The sequence below is a fragment of the Colobus angolensis genome, unplaced genomic scaffold (assembly GCF_000951035.1).
Source record: "Colobus angolensis palliatus isolate OR3802 unplaced genomic scaffold, Cang.pa_1.0 Scaffold38, whole genome shotgun sequence".
Lineage (NCBI taxonomy): Eukaryota > Metazoa > Chordata > Mammalia > Primates > Cercopithecidae > Colobus > Colobus angolensis.
The window spans coordinates 2,789,831-2,806,076 of NW_012117154.1; the positions used below are offsets into that span (position 1 = coordinate 2,789,831).

The window sequence follows — 16,246 nt, forward strand, 5'->3', positions numbered from 1 at the left end:
AAGCTGAACCAAGGGGAGTACTAGTGAATAGGAAACAAAGGGTAGGTGCATATCTGAGAGACATATTTCAGGTCAGCCTGACATGACTTAATGACAGATAAAAACCATGTTTTTTTTAAAAACCAGAAATGTATTATTCATACAACAACCTACCACACTGAATTATTTGTAAATGATAGTTTTCATCTGTATACAAACCTAACAACATAACACTGGAAATGACTATCAGGATACTGTGGTTGATATGGCTCTTGACTTAATACTGTTCCAAACCACCAAGCATCATCAATAATAGAGCGGAATCTGTCACCTAGGAGAGAAATGATCAAGTCTGAGGCATTTCTCTGCTAACATTCATTAACATTTTTTAATCTACAAAATACCATATGATACAGATAAAAAAGAAGCCAAAAGCGCAATACAAAAACAGGCAAGCAGAGCTCCTAAACAAACCAAGAAAAATATGGAATAAAAAAATTAACATTTAGATTAAATGGATTTCTAGATGTATTCAACAACTCTAAGACTAAGACTTCAACCAGTGAAATAAACTGCACTAGATCTGTGTTTAGCATTCATTACAATACAAACACGAACTGCTGTAGTAACTATATTTCTTCCTTCTTACCCTTCCCACCATTTACAAAACAAAACCAATTAAAAGAAAGAACAAAAGTCACCTATCCAGCACTGATGATTCTTCGGTATATAGATCAACAATTCTTTTCTCAAGGGAAGTTTTATAGAAACAAATCAAAGTTAAAGCTACAATTTATCCCCAAGAAAGAATATAATATACCTGGCAAACAGTCTTGAATAATTAAAGTATGCTTACAGTGAATTCTTCAAAGGTTTAAAAAAAATAATGCCACAACTACTAGACCTACATGTTTTACAGTCTTTAGTATCTTTTCAAACGTATGTAAACATGAGTTTTACATATATTTTACTTCAAAATCACTTGAAACCATAGCCCCTGAAAGAAATCTGAGACTGTTATAGTTTTAAACTTATAATTTGAGATAAACCACACTATGATTTTGTCCAAATCTCTAATACCCTAATTTAACAAACATTAATTACAATTGAATGTAATAATAAATTATTGTAATAAATTATTGTAATAAAAATCAGCTGCCTCAATTTTGAGAGGCCTAATACAAAAACATGTTAGAAGAGAGTGAGTCTTTGATATAAAAAATTAAGTGTATATTTTTCTTGCTGTTTACCTAATACTAGAAGATAATTTCAGTTTAGATAAAAATATTTCTTCATACAAAAACAACCCTTTAAATAAAAAGGAGCCTTAAAAAATTAAGTTTTCTCATAATAAAAGTGTCTTTTCTATGTTTTTGCTAGCTGATCACCCTGGTAATCTTATGTTAAGACTTTTCAAATAAACCTACTTTGGCCTTTCAAGAGAAGGATTAAAATCCACTGCAAAAATGAAAACAAGCAACTACTTCTTGCCATACTACTCAAAGTCCAAGCAAAAAGGTAAGAGCAAAAATGGGGGAGCAAAATGAATTAAAGTGTAGTATTAACACGTCTGGTCCAGTAATTTCTCAACCACAAAAATAAAACAACAAAAACCACTAAATTAAAGGAGGCATTTGGGACTCCATGTCTAGTTTAACTGTAGATAATTCAGTTTTTAAAAAATTTAATGGACATGTTGGCAAAAATGAGAGCCTCATTTTTGCTCTCATGGGGACTGAAAAATCACAATAGCTGGGAAACTTTAAAGTTATTTGGAACACAACTATACAACCTGCTAATGTTGCTTCATGTTATTTTTGTGGCTGTATGTTTTTCTTCAAGAAAAATTTTCTCTTCATCTACCAGGACAATAATCTACAAAGAGGAGCCACATGCCCTGACAATCTTTCATGTCAGATGAGGATGATGAGGGACTTTATCTAAAATTTGCCGCCTTGTAGTACCCATAGAAAAAGGTAGCAATGGCCAGATGTGGTGGCTCACGTCTGTAATTCCTACACTTTAGAGAGGCTGAGGCAAGAGGATTGCTTGAGCCCAGGAATTCAAAAGCAGCCTGGGCAATACGGCAAGACCCTGTCTCCACAAAAAAATTAAAAATTAGCTGCACATGGTCGTGCACACCTGTGGTCCCATCTACTCAGGAGGCTGAGGTGACAGGATCACTTGAGCCCAGGAAGCTGAGGCTGCAGTGAGCTCTGATTGCACCACTGCCCTTCAGCCTGGGCAACAGAGCAAGACCCTGTGTTCAAAAAAAGAAAGAAAGAAAGAAAGAAAGAAGCTGCAGTAACTAGAAAGATCAATGTCTTAACATCATTTATGAATGTGTACACCAGATGACACAGCCTGGGTAAAACTTAATATTTCCAACAAAAATCCAAGAACTGATAAAAGAATGAACCATCCTATTTCTAACTCAGTAAACAGGCTCCCAGGATAGCATTCCATACCGAAAATATATTTGTACACCTGTGAAACAGGTACTACAGTTGCTATTACCACCCAGCCTAATGACTTCATTCAATTATCAGTTATATCCTGAGATTTATAATCTACACAACTCTGAATTAGTAAGCCCTCCTTAAATGATCACCACAAAAATCACATTCGAGTAATTTAGTGCCTGAGGTACCAAAATTACTCCAATGTGTAATTTTACTAGAATGTGTAAAATTACATTGAGGTAATTTTAGTTTTTTAATTTTTCTGTCCACCTATACATTACATGGTTATAAAGCGTAAGTGTATATGCATTTTTTATTTCTTAACGAAACAGTGTCAAGTCTTCTCATTTAAGTCTACACTGTTATGATATCAAAGGTGAAATACTTGGGTATACCAGAACATTTTCAGTGTGAAATCTGAAATTATTTTTCAGCCTTCTGATCATTCTAGATCCTGGTATACTTGTGTAAATTATACCAATGTTACATCAAAGATAATTATATACAATATAGTACAAGGAAGTCTGAAAGGAAGTATGTCTACTCTAGTCTATAGTCAAGGAGTGAAAATAATCCTTTCCAAATGTCATGAACCAAAAGAAGAAAAGTTGCTCGTCTAAAAAGTCTACATAATCGGGCCACACACGGTGGCTCACGCCTGTAATCCCAGAACTTTAGGAGGCAGAGGTGAGTGGATCACGAGGTCACGAGTTTAAGTCCAGCCTGACCAACATGGTGAAACCCTGTCTCTACTAAAAATACAAAAATTTGCTGGGCATAGTGGCATGCACCTCTAATCCCAGCTACTCAGGAGGCTGAGGCAAGACAAGCACTTGAACTTGGGAGGCGGAGGGTGCAGTGAGCTCAGATCACACCATTGCACTCCAGCCTGGGAAACATAGGGAGACTCTGCCCGCCCCGCCCCCCACCAAAAAAGTCTGCATAATCAGTAAGTACCAAGCGTTAAGCAAAATATATTTATAGGTCACTTATAACTCTTCCAGAATTGGGCCGGGCGTGGTGGCTCAAGCCTGTAATCCCAGCACTTTGGGAGGCCGAGATGGGCGGATCACGAGGTCAGGAGATCGAGACCATCCTGGCTAACACGGTGAAACCCCATCTCTACTAAAAATACAAAAATCTAGCCCGGCGAGGTGGCCGGCGCCTGTAGTCCCAGCTACTCGGGAGGCTGAGGCAGGAGAATGCCATAAACTCGGGAGGCGGAGCTTGCAGTGAGCTGAGATCCGGCCACTGCACTCCAGCCCGGGCAACAGAGCGAGACTCCGTCTCAAAAAAAAAAAAAAAAAAAAAAACTCTTCCAGAATTTACATGTTCGTATACACTATAAGAGTCCCACAGCCAAAAAGTTAGACCAATAAAACATGAGATTAATTTTTAACGGTATATAAAACTTAGTAAGGATAGACTTACAAGACTGCCAATTCCTCTGTCTTGCTTCATCATAAAACTGACGCAATACAAGAAAGTCAATAACATCTGGCATATCATGATATCTAGACAAAAATTTAAAAAATTATTAAACCTTCTACATAGCTGGTTATATAGTCTAAAAGCAATACTGTCCAAAAGAAACATAATGAGATCTACAATTGTAATTCTCAATTTTCAACCAGCTATATTTTAAAAGTGAAATTTTTAAAAATCAGTAAATTTCATACCATATTTTAAATACATCCAAAATATTTAATATGTAATCAAAACGATATCTTACATATTTTTTCTTCATAACTAGTCTTCAAAATGCAATGTGTACATTCACAACACATTCATTTCTTTAAAAAAAAAAAATGTTTATGCCTCATACTCTGCCAAGTCTCATTTAACACATTCAATTCAAATCATCCACATTTCAAGTGAGCAATAGCCACATGTGACTAGTGGTAACCTTATTAGGTGTAGGAAATTATTTATTCCGAATTTTTTCAAAAACAAAGGGCAGAAAAAATTTGGCCTGTATGTCAGAAATCTCCACCTATATAAGTGGCATGAAAACCATATAAAACAGACTGCCCACACTTAACCAAAACTGTGACACGCCTACTATGACTTCAGGGCGGGAGATGGGTTTCCTAGCCATCAGAAACTCGAGCCACATCTTAGGCTATCCACAGTGCTCTACTAGTTACCCTGGAGTTGAATGGGAAGGGCATGCTAATCATTACATCAGCAAAATGGCAAATTTAAATTTAAATAATTCCATTTTAAAAAATAATACATACCTAATAGAGAAAGATTTGTCCATAAGTTTTCCAGTTGCTGGATCTATAAATGCTAGTTTGAGGCAACAGAGTGTAGGGGGCCCAACTTCATATCGTATTCCAACTATTTTAACCAATTCTTGATCCTTTAACAGACATTTTTTTTAATGGTTAAAATAAAAGCAATTCCTTAATACTATAATTCTCCACATACTGTTATATTAAGTAAACTCATAATTTAGGCTTCCAAACCAGCAGACAAGTGTAATCAATATCATTAATTACATTCAATTTTGCTAAAGTTAATCTCCACATATTTAATACAGTTTCTAATACAAAGAACATCCTTTAGAAAATACACTATTAAAAGTATAAGACTGAAAACACAAATCTCTGATTAGCGTAATATCTAACAACAACCGCTGTTAAAAATCTAACATATTTCCTTCTGGCTTTGTTTTGGAAACAGGGTCTCGCTGTTTTGCCCAGGCTGGAGGGCAGTAGCACGATCATGGCTCATTGCAATCTCAAACTCCCGAGCTCAATCAATCCTCCCACCTCAGCTTCCCCAGTAGCTGGGACTGACTACAGGTACAACACGCCACCACACCAAGCTACTTTTTTATTATTTGTAGAGACAGAGTCTCCCTATTTTGTCCAGACTAATCTCGAACTCCTGGGCTCAAAGTGATCCTCCCACAACAGCTTCCCAAAGCGCTGGGATTATAGGTGTGACCTGCCACACCCAGCCAATGCACATTTCTATTTATATGGTTTTATATTATGCAGTGAAAAGGTGTAAGCATTCTACTTATTCCTAAGTGTTCTTCAAAATCCTGATATTAAATTTCTGCCTAATACATTAAGTAATATTTGTTGAGAATCTACCATATACTATGACCTCTTCTAGGCAGTAGGGACAGGACAGTAAACAGGTGAAAGTCCCTACCTGGATGGAGTATCCATCAAATGGATTTGCCATAGTCAACCCTCCCCCCAATGTCTGCTTCTCTGATACTAGGAATACAACAGATCATTCATCCACTTATTCACTGAACAAATGTTATTATTATAATGTACCAAAGTGCTAAGCATAGTTCTCATCATTCACAGTAGTTATGTTCTATAAAGTCACCTAGAACATGAAAATACTAAATCGGTGCTATAGAGGATATATAGGGATAGGATCCTGCAAAATTCTGGTCCCAACACTGTAGTAAACCAGTGTGTACATAACCTGGCTTTATGTGTTTCTGTTTAAAGGTACCTTATTTAATATGTTGTTGATCTGCACACATTTAACTCATACCTGAATGAAGCTTGTCTAACACACTTTCTCCATAAGGCACATCTCAGCCTTCTAGCACTTAAGAACACTAGACAGCATGTCAGCACTATGCTTAGGGGCCATTTTAAACAGCAAAGTGACCACAAAAAGCACAAAAATGGAAAATATGTGGCACTGAACAGACCATGAAAAGGACACTTGTTTGCAGTGCGAGAGCTAAAAAAAGAAGGCAGAGCAACACCTTGTTCAACCTCAACTGGAAACATGCTCGTCAGGCAAGTCAAATTTTTCACCACCCTGAGCATGTACAGAAATGACCAAAAGGCTCCAAGAATACTGTTTTGGGGATTACAAATAAAGCAAGCACGCAGTTCACAAATACAGAATCCAAGAATAATGAGGACGGACTGTACTTAGGTACACAGTCCTAAGTTAAACAGACATAAATAAAACCTCAAATATATATAAAGCCTAACTCACAGAAGCAGTCATTAAGTTGAATATAAATGTTAAAAACAGCTATCTTTATTAAAATAATTAGTATTTTCTTCATGTTCTAAGTTTTTAAAAGTATCAAAATGTGTAGAATAAAAATATAAAAAATAAAAAACATGTGTAATACTACCCCACAGATCATCACCATTGACATTTTGATGTTTTTCTTTTGATTGGCTACAAATGTTTTTAAAATTTTGCTACCATAACCAGAAATACAATTTCACGTCTCATTTTTCCTATTAGTAATACACTGTGTAAATGTATCCATCATTCATTCCACAAATATTTTTCAACCTTCAAGTACAAGATGGGCTGTACATAGTAAGTGATTGTGTGAATGCACCATGATTTGGTTAATTCACTATTGTGGAATATTTGAGGGTTTTTTTCCAGCTTTGTTTCTGTAAACAGTGAGTGAACTACAATACTCATGTATTTACAAGCATTTCTGTTTGTTTTCCAAATTACCAGAAGAGTAAAATCACAGAATTAGAAGTTCCAAATATTTTTCAGTTTCAACTCCTATTGCCAAAATATCCCCTAGAAAGCCTGGACCACTTCACACACCCCACCAGCAATCTGAATAACTGTTAACAAACCAACATCTTTGCCACTTGCTAAAATGTGGAATTCTTTCTTGAGCTAAAAACAAACAAAATCACAAAATTGGCTAAGTACTGAAAAGGTAAAATTATTATTTCCTTATTTTAATATCCATGAGGTTAAACCTTTCTTCCAATTTTTATTTCTTCTTTTGAAAACTTGCATTTCTCCCTTTGAAAATCTGTCTTGGGTACATAAACATTTTTAAGATTGATAATATATATATTGCCAAGCTGCCTTTCTGAAACTCTAGGTTGTTGCATGTAACGTTTTACATACCAATCAGCAACATACAAATTTTGCCCACTGACAAGTCATTCCCACAGGATCTTAAGGTTTGGTTATAGCAGAAATGTTATCAAGTAGGAAAGAAAGTAATAAAAAATGTTTCCAACAGGTTTTTAAATAGATTTGTAAATAATTTAACTATATATGTGCTAAAATGTTTAATGATTTAATAATGCCATCGTCCTACCCTAAGATCCATTTTTCTCCATGGCTCCTTATTAGGGTTCAGTTCATAAATATTATTTCTTCTCACAGCCTCAATATAAGCTTCATGACCCTGTCGAAAATATATTACCTACAAAAGGGAAATATGCATTTAAAAATTAAGAGCAATATAACTTTTATGTTCCATATTTGTGTTTTTAAATTTGTGTTACTCTCACCTCATCACCCATTTGAGGAACAAAAGGAGATTTTCTAAGTGTGGTGTCAGTAATCCAAACTGGAGGATGAAATTCATATAAATGCTCCATATTTCCAAGCTCTCCTGAAGTCATCCTCCGCAAATTCTACCACGGGGAAGAGAACAAAGTTTCTTAGGTTAGAAAGGGGCATGCACTCTTTGAATGAAAAATAAAAGAAACTTCACCATTCAGAATGACTGTTTTTGCCATGTCCATCTAATGATTAGTTTTTACACAGCATATATATTTAGTTTTTACATAGGAATATATCACTTATAAAAAGCACTGTAAATCTACTTAACATTTTCCTAAATTTCATCTCCTAAATTTCTCATAGATTCTCTGTGCTATTTTACACCCCATTTTAGGGGGCTAATACCCAACCTAAATCCTCTTTTACGCAGAGCCTGTTCTGCCAAGACTCCACTCCAAGTATGACCACAGGCTAATCATCACAGGGAGTCTCCTCTTGACTGTAGGTTATAAGACTGGTGATTTTAAAATATGCCCACAAATCCCCTGATAGTTCTCTCCTCTTCAAGAAGTGGAAGTCTCCTCCTCTTAAGTGTGGACTACACTTAATGACTCACTTCTACCAAATATACTAAAGCAGATGAGATTATGTGCAACTTCTAAGACTAGGTCATAAATGGCACTGGGGCTTATCCCTGGCTACTGTTATATCATTCACTCTGAGGAAAATCATAACGACACTCAAGCAGCCAGCTAAGGAGAGACCTGTGTGGCAAGAAACTGAGGCCAACAGCCACAGGAATAAGCTCAGAAAGAATAACGTCCAACACTCATCAAGTCCTCAGATGACTGCAGCCCCAGTCAACATGTTGTAACCTCATGAGCCAAAATCACCCAATTAATCAGCTCCCAATTCCTGATCCACCAATACATGAAATACGCAATGTTTGCCATGTAAACACCTAAATTTTAGAGTGGTTTGTTATACACAGCAATAGATAAACACAACGACTTAACATCTTTAAACAATGACTACCTGCTTGAAATCAGCACAGTGTACACAAATAAATAGGGATGATATGACAATGAAGAGACAAGTACGAAGACAGACATGTAAAATGAAAATGGTAAACGTAGCAATAACACACAAAAAAAAGAAAGCACCTTCAAATTCCTTGAAGTCTACTACTAGTGTTGAAATTGACAGGAGAAAATAAGTGCTGCTGTGAGATTCTGAGCAAAATAGAACTTTCTCTTTAAGTTTCGGATTTGCAAAGGTTTAACTGTCAAGCCCACTACTCAGAACAGTGGAGGTGCAGAAGTGTTAATAATAAAGTAGCGTGGCCGGGCGCCATGGCTCACACCTGTAATCCCAGCACTCTGGGAGGCTGAGGCGGGTGGATCACTTGAGGTCAGGAGTTCGAGACCACCCTGGTCAACGTGGTGAAACCCTGTTTCTATGAAAAATACAAAACTTAGCCGAGCATGGTGGTGTGTGCCTGTAGTCCCAGCTACTCGGGAGGCTGAGGCAGGAGAACTGCTTGAACCCAGGAGGCGGAGGTTGCAGTGAGCCGAGATGGCACCACTGTACTCCAGCCTGGGTGACAGAGTGAGACTCCATCTCGAAATAAATAAATAAATACATAAACACATATATACATACATACAAATAATTTTTTAAAAGTTTATGTGTGACTTCATGAAGTGTATCAAAGTCAATCATAAAACAATATAACAATCATTTAAACCAACAGTCAAAAGCCTCTGACTGGAATGTATCTTTTTCATTATTTGGTTTTGATATATTAATACTAGATCCTGGGGAAGCAACAATGAGAGATAAAGAAGCATTCCTGGCCCTCAAGAAGCTTACAGTCTACTGGGTAATACAGACACTGAATGAGCAATTAAAAGTACAATACAGAAGGAGCTTATGTTTGGGAAGTTAACCTCTTAATGGAGGGATGAGACTTAGAATCTTTTTCACTGTTATCCTATATATTATTAAGAAGGCATGGAAAGCTTAGGAAACAATTACATTAAAGCAACATTTGAGACATGGTAAAGCTGAGGGGGAAAACCACAGCTTCTGATTTGATAAAGATAACCTATATTCTAGTCCAAGACTTTAGGTACTCTCAGAAAGTAACTAAAACTTTATTTTTACTTATCCCTTTGTTTAGATACTTAAACCTGAAATTAAGCCAAAAAGCATAATATGAGACCCCAGAAAACTCACATCCCACTCAACCAACCCAGAGTATTTACAATTTAAATGGGGCAAAAGATTTCAGTGGTACTAACAGCTCAGGGAACATGTTAATCAGAAAACTGGGCTAAACACGATGTATTTCAGAAGGTGTTTAAAATTATATGTATGATTTAACCTCGCCAAAACAAGCTTGCTAGTTTAAAGACGCCTTTATACCAACGCTTCACATCATCAGTGAAAACTATTTATCAAGAGGGAGCAATATGGGATACAAAAGCATGAACCAAAATCTCACACTAAATCTTTTAACATTAATGGAATTTCAGAGTGAGTAAATATGACTAAAAATTACAGCAATGGCCAGACACAGTGGGTCTACACCTGTAATCCCAGCACTTTGGGAGGCTAAGGCAGGCAGATCACCTGAGGTCAGGACTTCGAGACCAGCCTGGCCAACATGACAAAACCATGTCTCTACTAAAAATACAAAACTTAGCCAGGCGTGGTTGCATGGGCCTGTAGTCCCAGCTACTTGGGAAGCTGAGACAGGAGAATCACCTGAACCCAGGAGGCAGAGGCTGCAGTGAGCCAAGATGGCACCGGCGACAGAGACTCCTCTCAAAAAATCAATCAATCAATCAATCAATCTCACCGTTGGCACAAAGCACTGCTTTGTTTTAAAACGGCACATGTGTTTTGTCTCTAAGACCTTAATCGACACCCTCAATGACAGCATTCTTACAAATGATAGCCAACTGTAGGTCCTTGCTGTGGTTTCTCTTCTGTGTAAGTGTGTACATCTTTCTCAGTATCATAGTGAACCTTACAGTAAACTGCCTCTCCAGCATTGCTCAAATTATTCTGTTCATAGTGAATTCAGCAAGCTAAAAGAATCATGGAATGATTGCTACAGAGATGGTCCAGTGTTTGAAGAAGATCTGTGAATGTTTCTTCTAAATATATGATGTCAGCTCCAAGTATCAGGTCAAAATCTCTACGAGAAAAACTCCCCAAATTCCTTCCCCAAGTCAACTCCTTAACAAAAGCTCTGGGTTGGATACAAGGAGGTAAACTGCCTTGCCCATTCGATTTACAAAATTCTAATGCTACTTTTCGATCTGTGATAGTCACATGAGCACCCAGCAGGGCAGCCACTATGCCTATCAGCCCTATGCCAGCACCCAGTTTCACTGCGAGGCAGCCCAAGAGCGCCACAGCTCCCATCTCCAGATATGTGGAGAAAACCATGGCCACATCCCAAACCACCGCAGCAATTCCCAGTTGTCTCTGGGACTGTCCTGCTGGATCTGTGTCATATGGTTCACAAAGGTGGCAAGAGGCTTGTGGAATTTCTGCAACCCCAATCCCACGGTCTCCTCACAGGGCACCAGGGCCAATCTGCCTGTACCCAGCCCTCTGATCAGACCTGCGCTTAGACAGGATGTTAAAGGTTTGAGATAATCCTGCTTTTTGACACATCCAGAAACATGCAGTCATGGCAGTTCCATCTCAAGACTAGAAGTGAATGACACTGGTGGATGCCAAGTCTCTCGTGGAGAGACCAGGACCCCAGTCCTGCAAAGGACTCCACATCTGTGAATCAAAGGCCTCCCCTATAAGTCCCACTAAATCTGCCCCCACCCAACCCTCCAAAGGACTGACAGATGCTCCCTTCCTTCCCACATGCCCCAGAGCTCCTGCTATCCACAGGGGTTGAGAGTAGGAGATAGGGGAGTCCACAGTGCCCTTCAGAATCCCCAATACACACAGGGTGTCTGCTGCACCCTGGGAGTGCAGTGAGATTCCCGAAGGAGGGCTGACAGCTCGACCAGCCCAGCCCCAGAGCACGGCCCAAGACACCCAAGGTACCACCATGCCAGTATCACGATAAATGTTAAAACAGTATCTGAAATAGGGTAAAGCTGGGGTATCACAATACATGCTATTTTTAAAAAAACATTTTTCTTACCTCTTTCTTGGGCTTATTTTCTTTCTTTCTCTTTCGTCTTCTTTTTGGAGGAGATAAATTCTCAGTAGATATTTCATCTTCTGAACTACTACAAAATCGAGTAACTCGTCGACGACATGATGTTCTTAACGGAGGCTGCAAATTGATGCCCGCATCAGCTGTCCAATCGGAATATCTAGATGAAGAGTCACTAGAAAAGGGGAGTGCTTTCAGTTGAATGGAACCAGAATATAAGCACTGATAGCAAGTCAATCATATAAAATTGAGGGAACAGAGAGAGGAGAAAAAGGAAAAGGAAGATACCAGAAAGATTTAACTTGAGCATTCTCCCCTCACTACCAACAAGTACTGAAGTGACTGAAAATCATAACAAAGAGAGAGAAAAAGAGAAATCCTCACTAATACTAGAAATGAAGGAAGGATATAAACCTGAAAAAAAATTTTAAGTATACTGTAGATAAAATATGATGCAAGACAACTAAAAATTACTCCTTCAAGGAAATAAAACAGAGACGTATGGAAACAGTAAGAATCATACAAAACCCCAAAAATAGGCCCCACCATTACCCCCATGTTGGAGGAAGCTGACGTATAGACCAGGAATTCCAACTGGAATCACAAGCCATCAATGAATACACTGAGAAGCTAAAGGGAAGCATAGCTACACCAAACTGAAAGCCCTAAGTAGTCAGTTTCTTCCCAAGAAGAGTCTCCCTGTTATGACAGAAATCTATGAAAGAGACTAGTCCTAGCTACACCTTAGTGAAATCAGAGTCAAAGAGGAAACTAGTTAAAGAAAACTAGTCCCTGGTCCACTACTAGCTTCACCAAACAGAAATAATAATAAAAATAAAGGTCTCTACTTGGGCCAAGATGGCCCAACTTCAACCAACCACATACACCTTTTCATCTGTATCAAATACACACATGAACACATTACAAAAAGGTATTTATTAGAAAAAGAGCTTGTTTATAAAAATTATAAGAGGATCTGTTTTAGATAAATAAAATTCAAGAAAAGTTGAATTAGAAGATAATGAATGAAGACACAGAAGGTAGAACAGTGGTTGCCAGGGACATGAGGAAGGGTAAAGTGAAGAAGAAAGTTCTTTAATTGGTATAGAATTTCTGTTTTGCAAGATAAACAAGATTCTGGAGACTGGGTGCACAACTATGTCAATGCACGTAACAGTACTGAACTGCATGCTTTAAATGGTTATGATATTTCTGTTAAATTTTAAAAAAGATAATATATTATGTTCTTAAAAAAAAAATCATTCTAGCTCCTTATCATAATGAAGTAAAACAAGACAAGAAAGGAAGCAGAGAGTATGTGATAATGGTTTGGACCAATACGGTACCAATAAAAAAAAAAGAAAGATGATCTGAGTGATATTCAGGAAGGAGAATTTTCTAGCCATGTTATGGATAGGTGGACAGGAGAGATTAAGGTCTAGTTTTCTGGGTTGAGCACTTGTTGAGATGAATGAAGGTGACACGCACCAAGATAAGAACCAGAAGCTGACATTTTGGCCCCATGAAATTTGGATCTCAAAACTCATAAAAATTCAACATGCAGTAATAATGAATATATTTGTGGTTTTACCACACATACTTTAGATACTAGTCTTTTTAAGTGCGGCCAAGATTAAATTTATATTTTCAGTATGCATGTTCAACAGCGCTGGGTCAACTGCCTAAAGTCAACAAAAAACTCCTGAAATACTTTTACAGGAACAGCTGTTAATCTAGTTTTTGTCTCCTTTTAAGTGTATTAAAAACTGTTCCACAGTTGCAAATTCTTGCCTCTTAAATATAATTCAAGTATGATTCCATCCAAGACTATGACTAAAATGCTTAAAAGATCACAACAATTAAAAACAGATACCTTGAACTTTCGCTGTAACTTTCACTTTTTCTATCACTTCTCCATTCATCCTCTTCCGAAGAACCAGAACCTTCACTTTGATCACAGGAAGTCTCCTAATTTGTGAAGGGGGGAAAAAAATCTTGATCCCTGAAGTTAAATAACACATGTCCAGAAAAAAGCTGTACACAATCCTCCCCAATAAGATTAAATCATCTAAGAAAAATGAATGGTAATCAGTAAAAATATAATTAGATAAACTTAAAAAGCAAACTTCTTCACTACATCCCTTTCTTATCAAAGCATAAGACAAAAAGAGAACATCCATAAGATTTAACACTACCACCATTAGCAAAAAAATTGATACAATAGGCCATTCTGAGTAAAGTTAATAAAAAATCAATGTCAATGTTTTCCGTTTTGGACTTTAGCTATTCTGATAGGTGTATCTAATTGTTTTAAATTTCCTATGACATTATTTTGGTAGCTTTTCATATGGTTATCTGTCATCTGTTTATCTTCTTTGGTGAGGTGTCTGTTAGATCTTCTGCCCATTTTTAAATTAGGCTGCCTTCTTATTGCTTGGTCTTAAGAGTTCTTTGTATATTGTGACTATAAGTGAATATTTTCTCCTGGTTTGTGGCTTATCTTTTCATTCTTTTAATAGCATCTTTCCCAGAACAGTAGGTTTTCATTTCAGTGTAATCCAAATATTTTATCTTTTTTCTTTCACGATTGTGCTTTTGATACTGTATCTAAAATGTCAATGCCACACCCATGGACACATAGATTTTGCCCTTTGTTATCTTCTAGAAGTTTTATGGTTTTTTTGTTTTACATTTACATTAAGCTTATGATCCATTTTGGGTTAATTTTTGTGAAAGAACTGGTGTCTAAGATTCATTTATTTTGTATGTGAATGTCCAGTTATTCTACCACTGGCTGAAAATAATAAATTTGTCCACCAAGTTCTCTTTGCTCCTTCATCAAAGATCATTTGAATATATTTGTGTCAGTCTGTTTCTGGCCTCTTTAAGTTGTTCCATTGATCTGTTGTTTCACCAGCATCACTGTCTTGAAAATTGCAGATTTACAGTAAGTCTTAATGCCAAGTAGAATGTCAGTCTTTCAGCTTTATTCTTCTTCAGTGTTGTGCTGGCTATACTGCATTTTCTTCCTCTCTATATAAACTTGAAAAATTAGTTTGTCAGTAAAATTAATTTGCTGGGATTTTGTTTGGGATTGTGTTGAATCTACAGATGATGCTGGAAAGAATTTGTGGATCAGCAGGAACTCTCATTCATTAAGGAATGCAAAATGGTACAACCACTTTGGAAGACAGTTTGGCAGTTTCTTATAAAAGTAAACATAATAAGATCCAGCAATCACACTTGATGTTTACCCAAATGAGGTGAAAAATTATGTTCGCACAAAAACCTACATCCAGGTATTTATACCAACTTTATAATGCCAAAACTTGGAAGCAACCAACACATCCTTCAGTAGGTAAACTGATAAGCTATGATATATCCAGACAATGAAATATTATTCTGTGCTAAAAACAACAACTACTATCAAACCATGAGAAGGCATGTAGTAAATGTAAATGCATATTCATAAATGAAAGAAGCCAATCTGCAAAGGCTACTAGTTATGTGATTCCAATTACATGGCATTTTACAAAGATAAAACTTGGAGACAAAAAATCAGTGATTGCCAGGGGCTGCTGGGAAGAGAAAGATGAACAGGTAGAGAACAGAGGATTTTTAGGGCAGTAAAATCATTCTGTATGATATTATAATGGTGGATACATGTCATTATAAATTTGTCCAAACCTACAGAACGTACAACTCCAGAAGGGAATCCTAACAAACTGTGGACCCTTGGTGTGATAATGTGTCAGCCTAGACTCACTGATTGCAAATGTTCCACTCTGCTGCAGGATGTTCAAAGTAGGGGAGATTGAGCATGTGACCAACAGGAAAAAAATAAACGGTTGACGGGAGTTCAGGGGTATGGGTGGGGGAATGAGTAAGTGTAGCACAGAGCATTTTCAGGGCAGTGAAACTATTCGGTATAATACTATTATGGTAGATATGTAACACTGTGCATTTGTCAAAACCCACATAACTGTACAACACAAAGGGTGATTCCTCCACCCCATGTAAACTACAGAATTTAGTTATAATGTAATGATATTCATTTCAACAGCTAGAGCTTGAACTAACTCAAAAGGTTAATAGGAGAAACTTTACAGGACAGATAGAGTACATAGGAACTTATTGTGCTCTTAAAAATAAAGTTGCTGTGGGTTTTTTTTAAGTCAGTAAAGAGAAAACAGGGAAACAAGACTGCCTGATTCCTACAATCCTAACAGCTGAAGCCTTCTTTAAGTTCTGGTCATGGGCCGGGCGCGGTGGCTCAAGCCTGTAATCCCAGCACTTTGGGAGGCCGAGACGGGCGGATCACGAGGTCCCGAGATCG

The 16,246-nt window shown here is 37.3% G+C and overlaps 1 protein-coding gene and 1 pseudogene across 1 annotated transcript in view; both read right to left on the reverse strand.

Annotated features, from left to right (window-relative positions):
• BRWD1 (bromodomain and WD repeat domain containing 1) overlaps positions 1-16,246 on the reverse strand; it is a 134,191-nt gene that overhangs the window by 33,919 nt on the left and 84,026 nt on the right. The window contains exons 21-27 of the mRNA XM_011954216.1: positions 13,784-13,878; positions 11,896-12,085; positions 7,721-7,846; positions 7,525-7,632; positions 4,682-4,806; positions 3,873-3,955; positions 199-310 (exon numbers count right to left, since the gene is read on the reverse strand). Of these exons, the coding sequence (XP_011809606.1) occupies positions 199-310; positions 3,873-3,955; positions 4,682-4,806; positions 7,525-7,632; positions 7,721-7,846; positions 11,896-12,085; positions 13,784-13,878 (839 nt within the window). The remainder of the gene's footprint in view (positions 1-198; positions 311-3,872; positions 3,956-4,681; positions 4,807-7,524; positions 7,633-7,720; positions 7,847-11,895; positions 12,086-13,783; positions 13,879-16,246) is intronic.
• Positions 10,665-11,801, reverse strand: LOC105520457 (annotated as a pseudogene).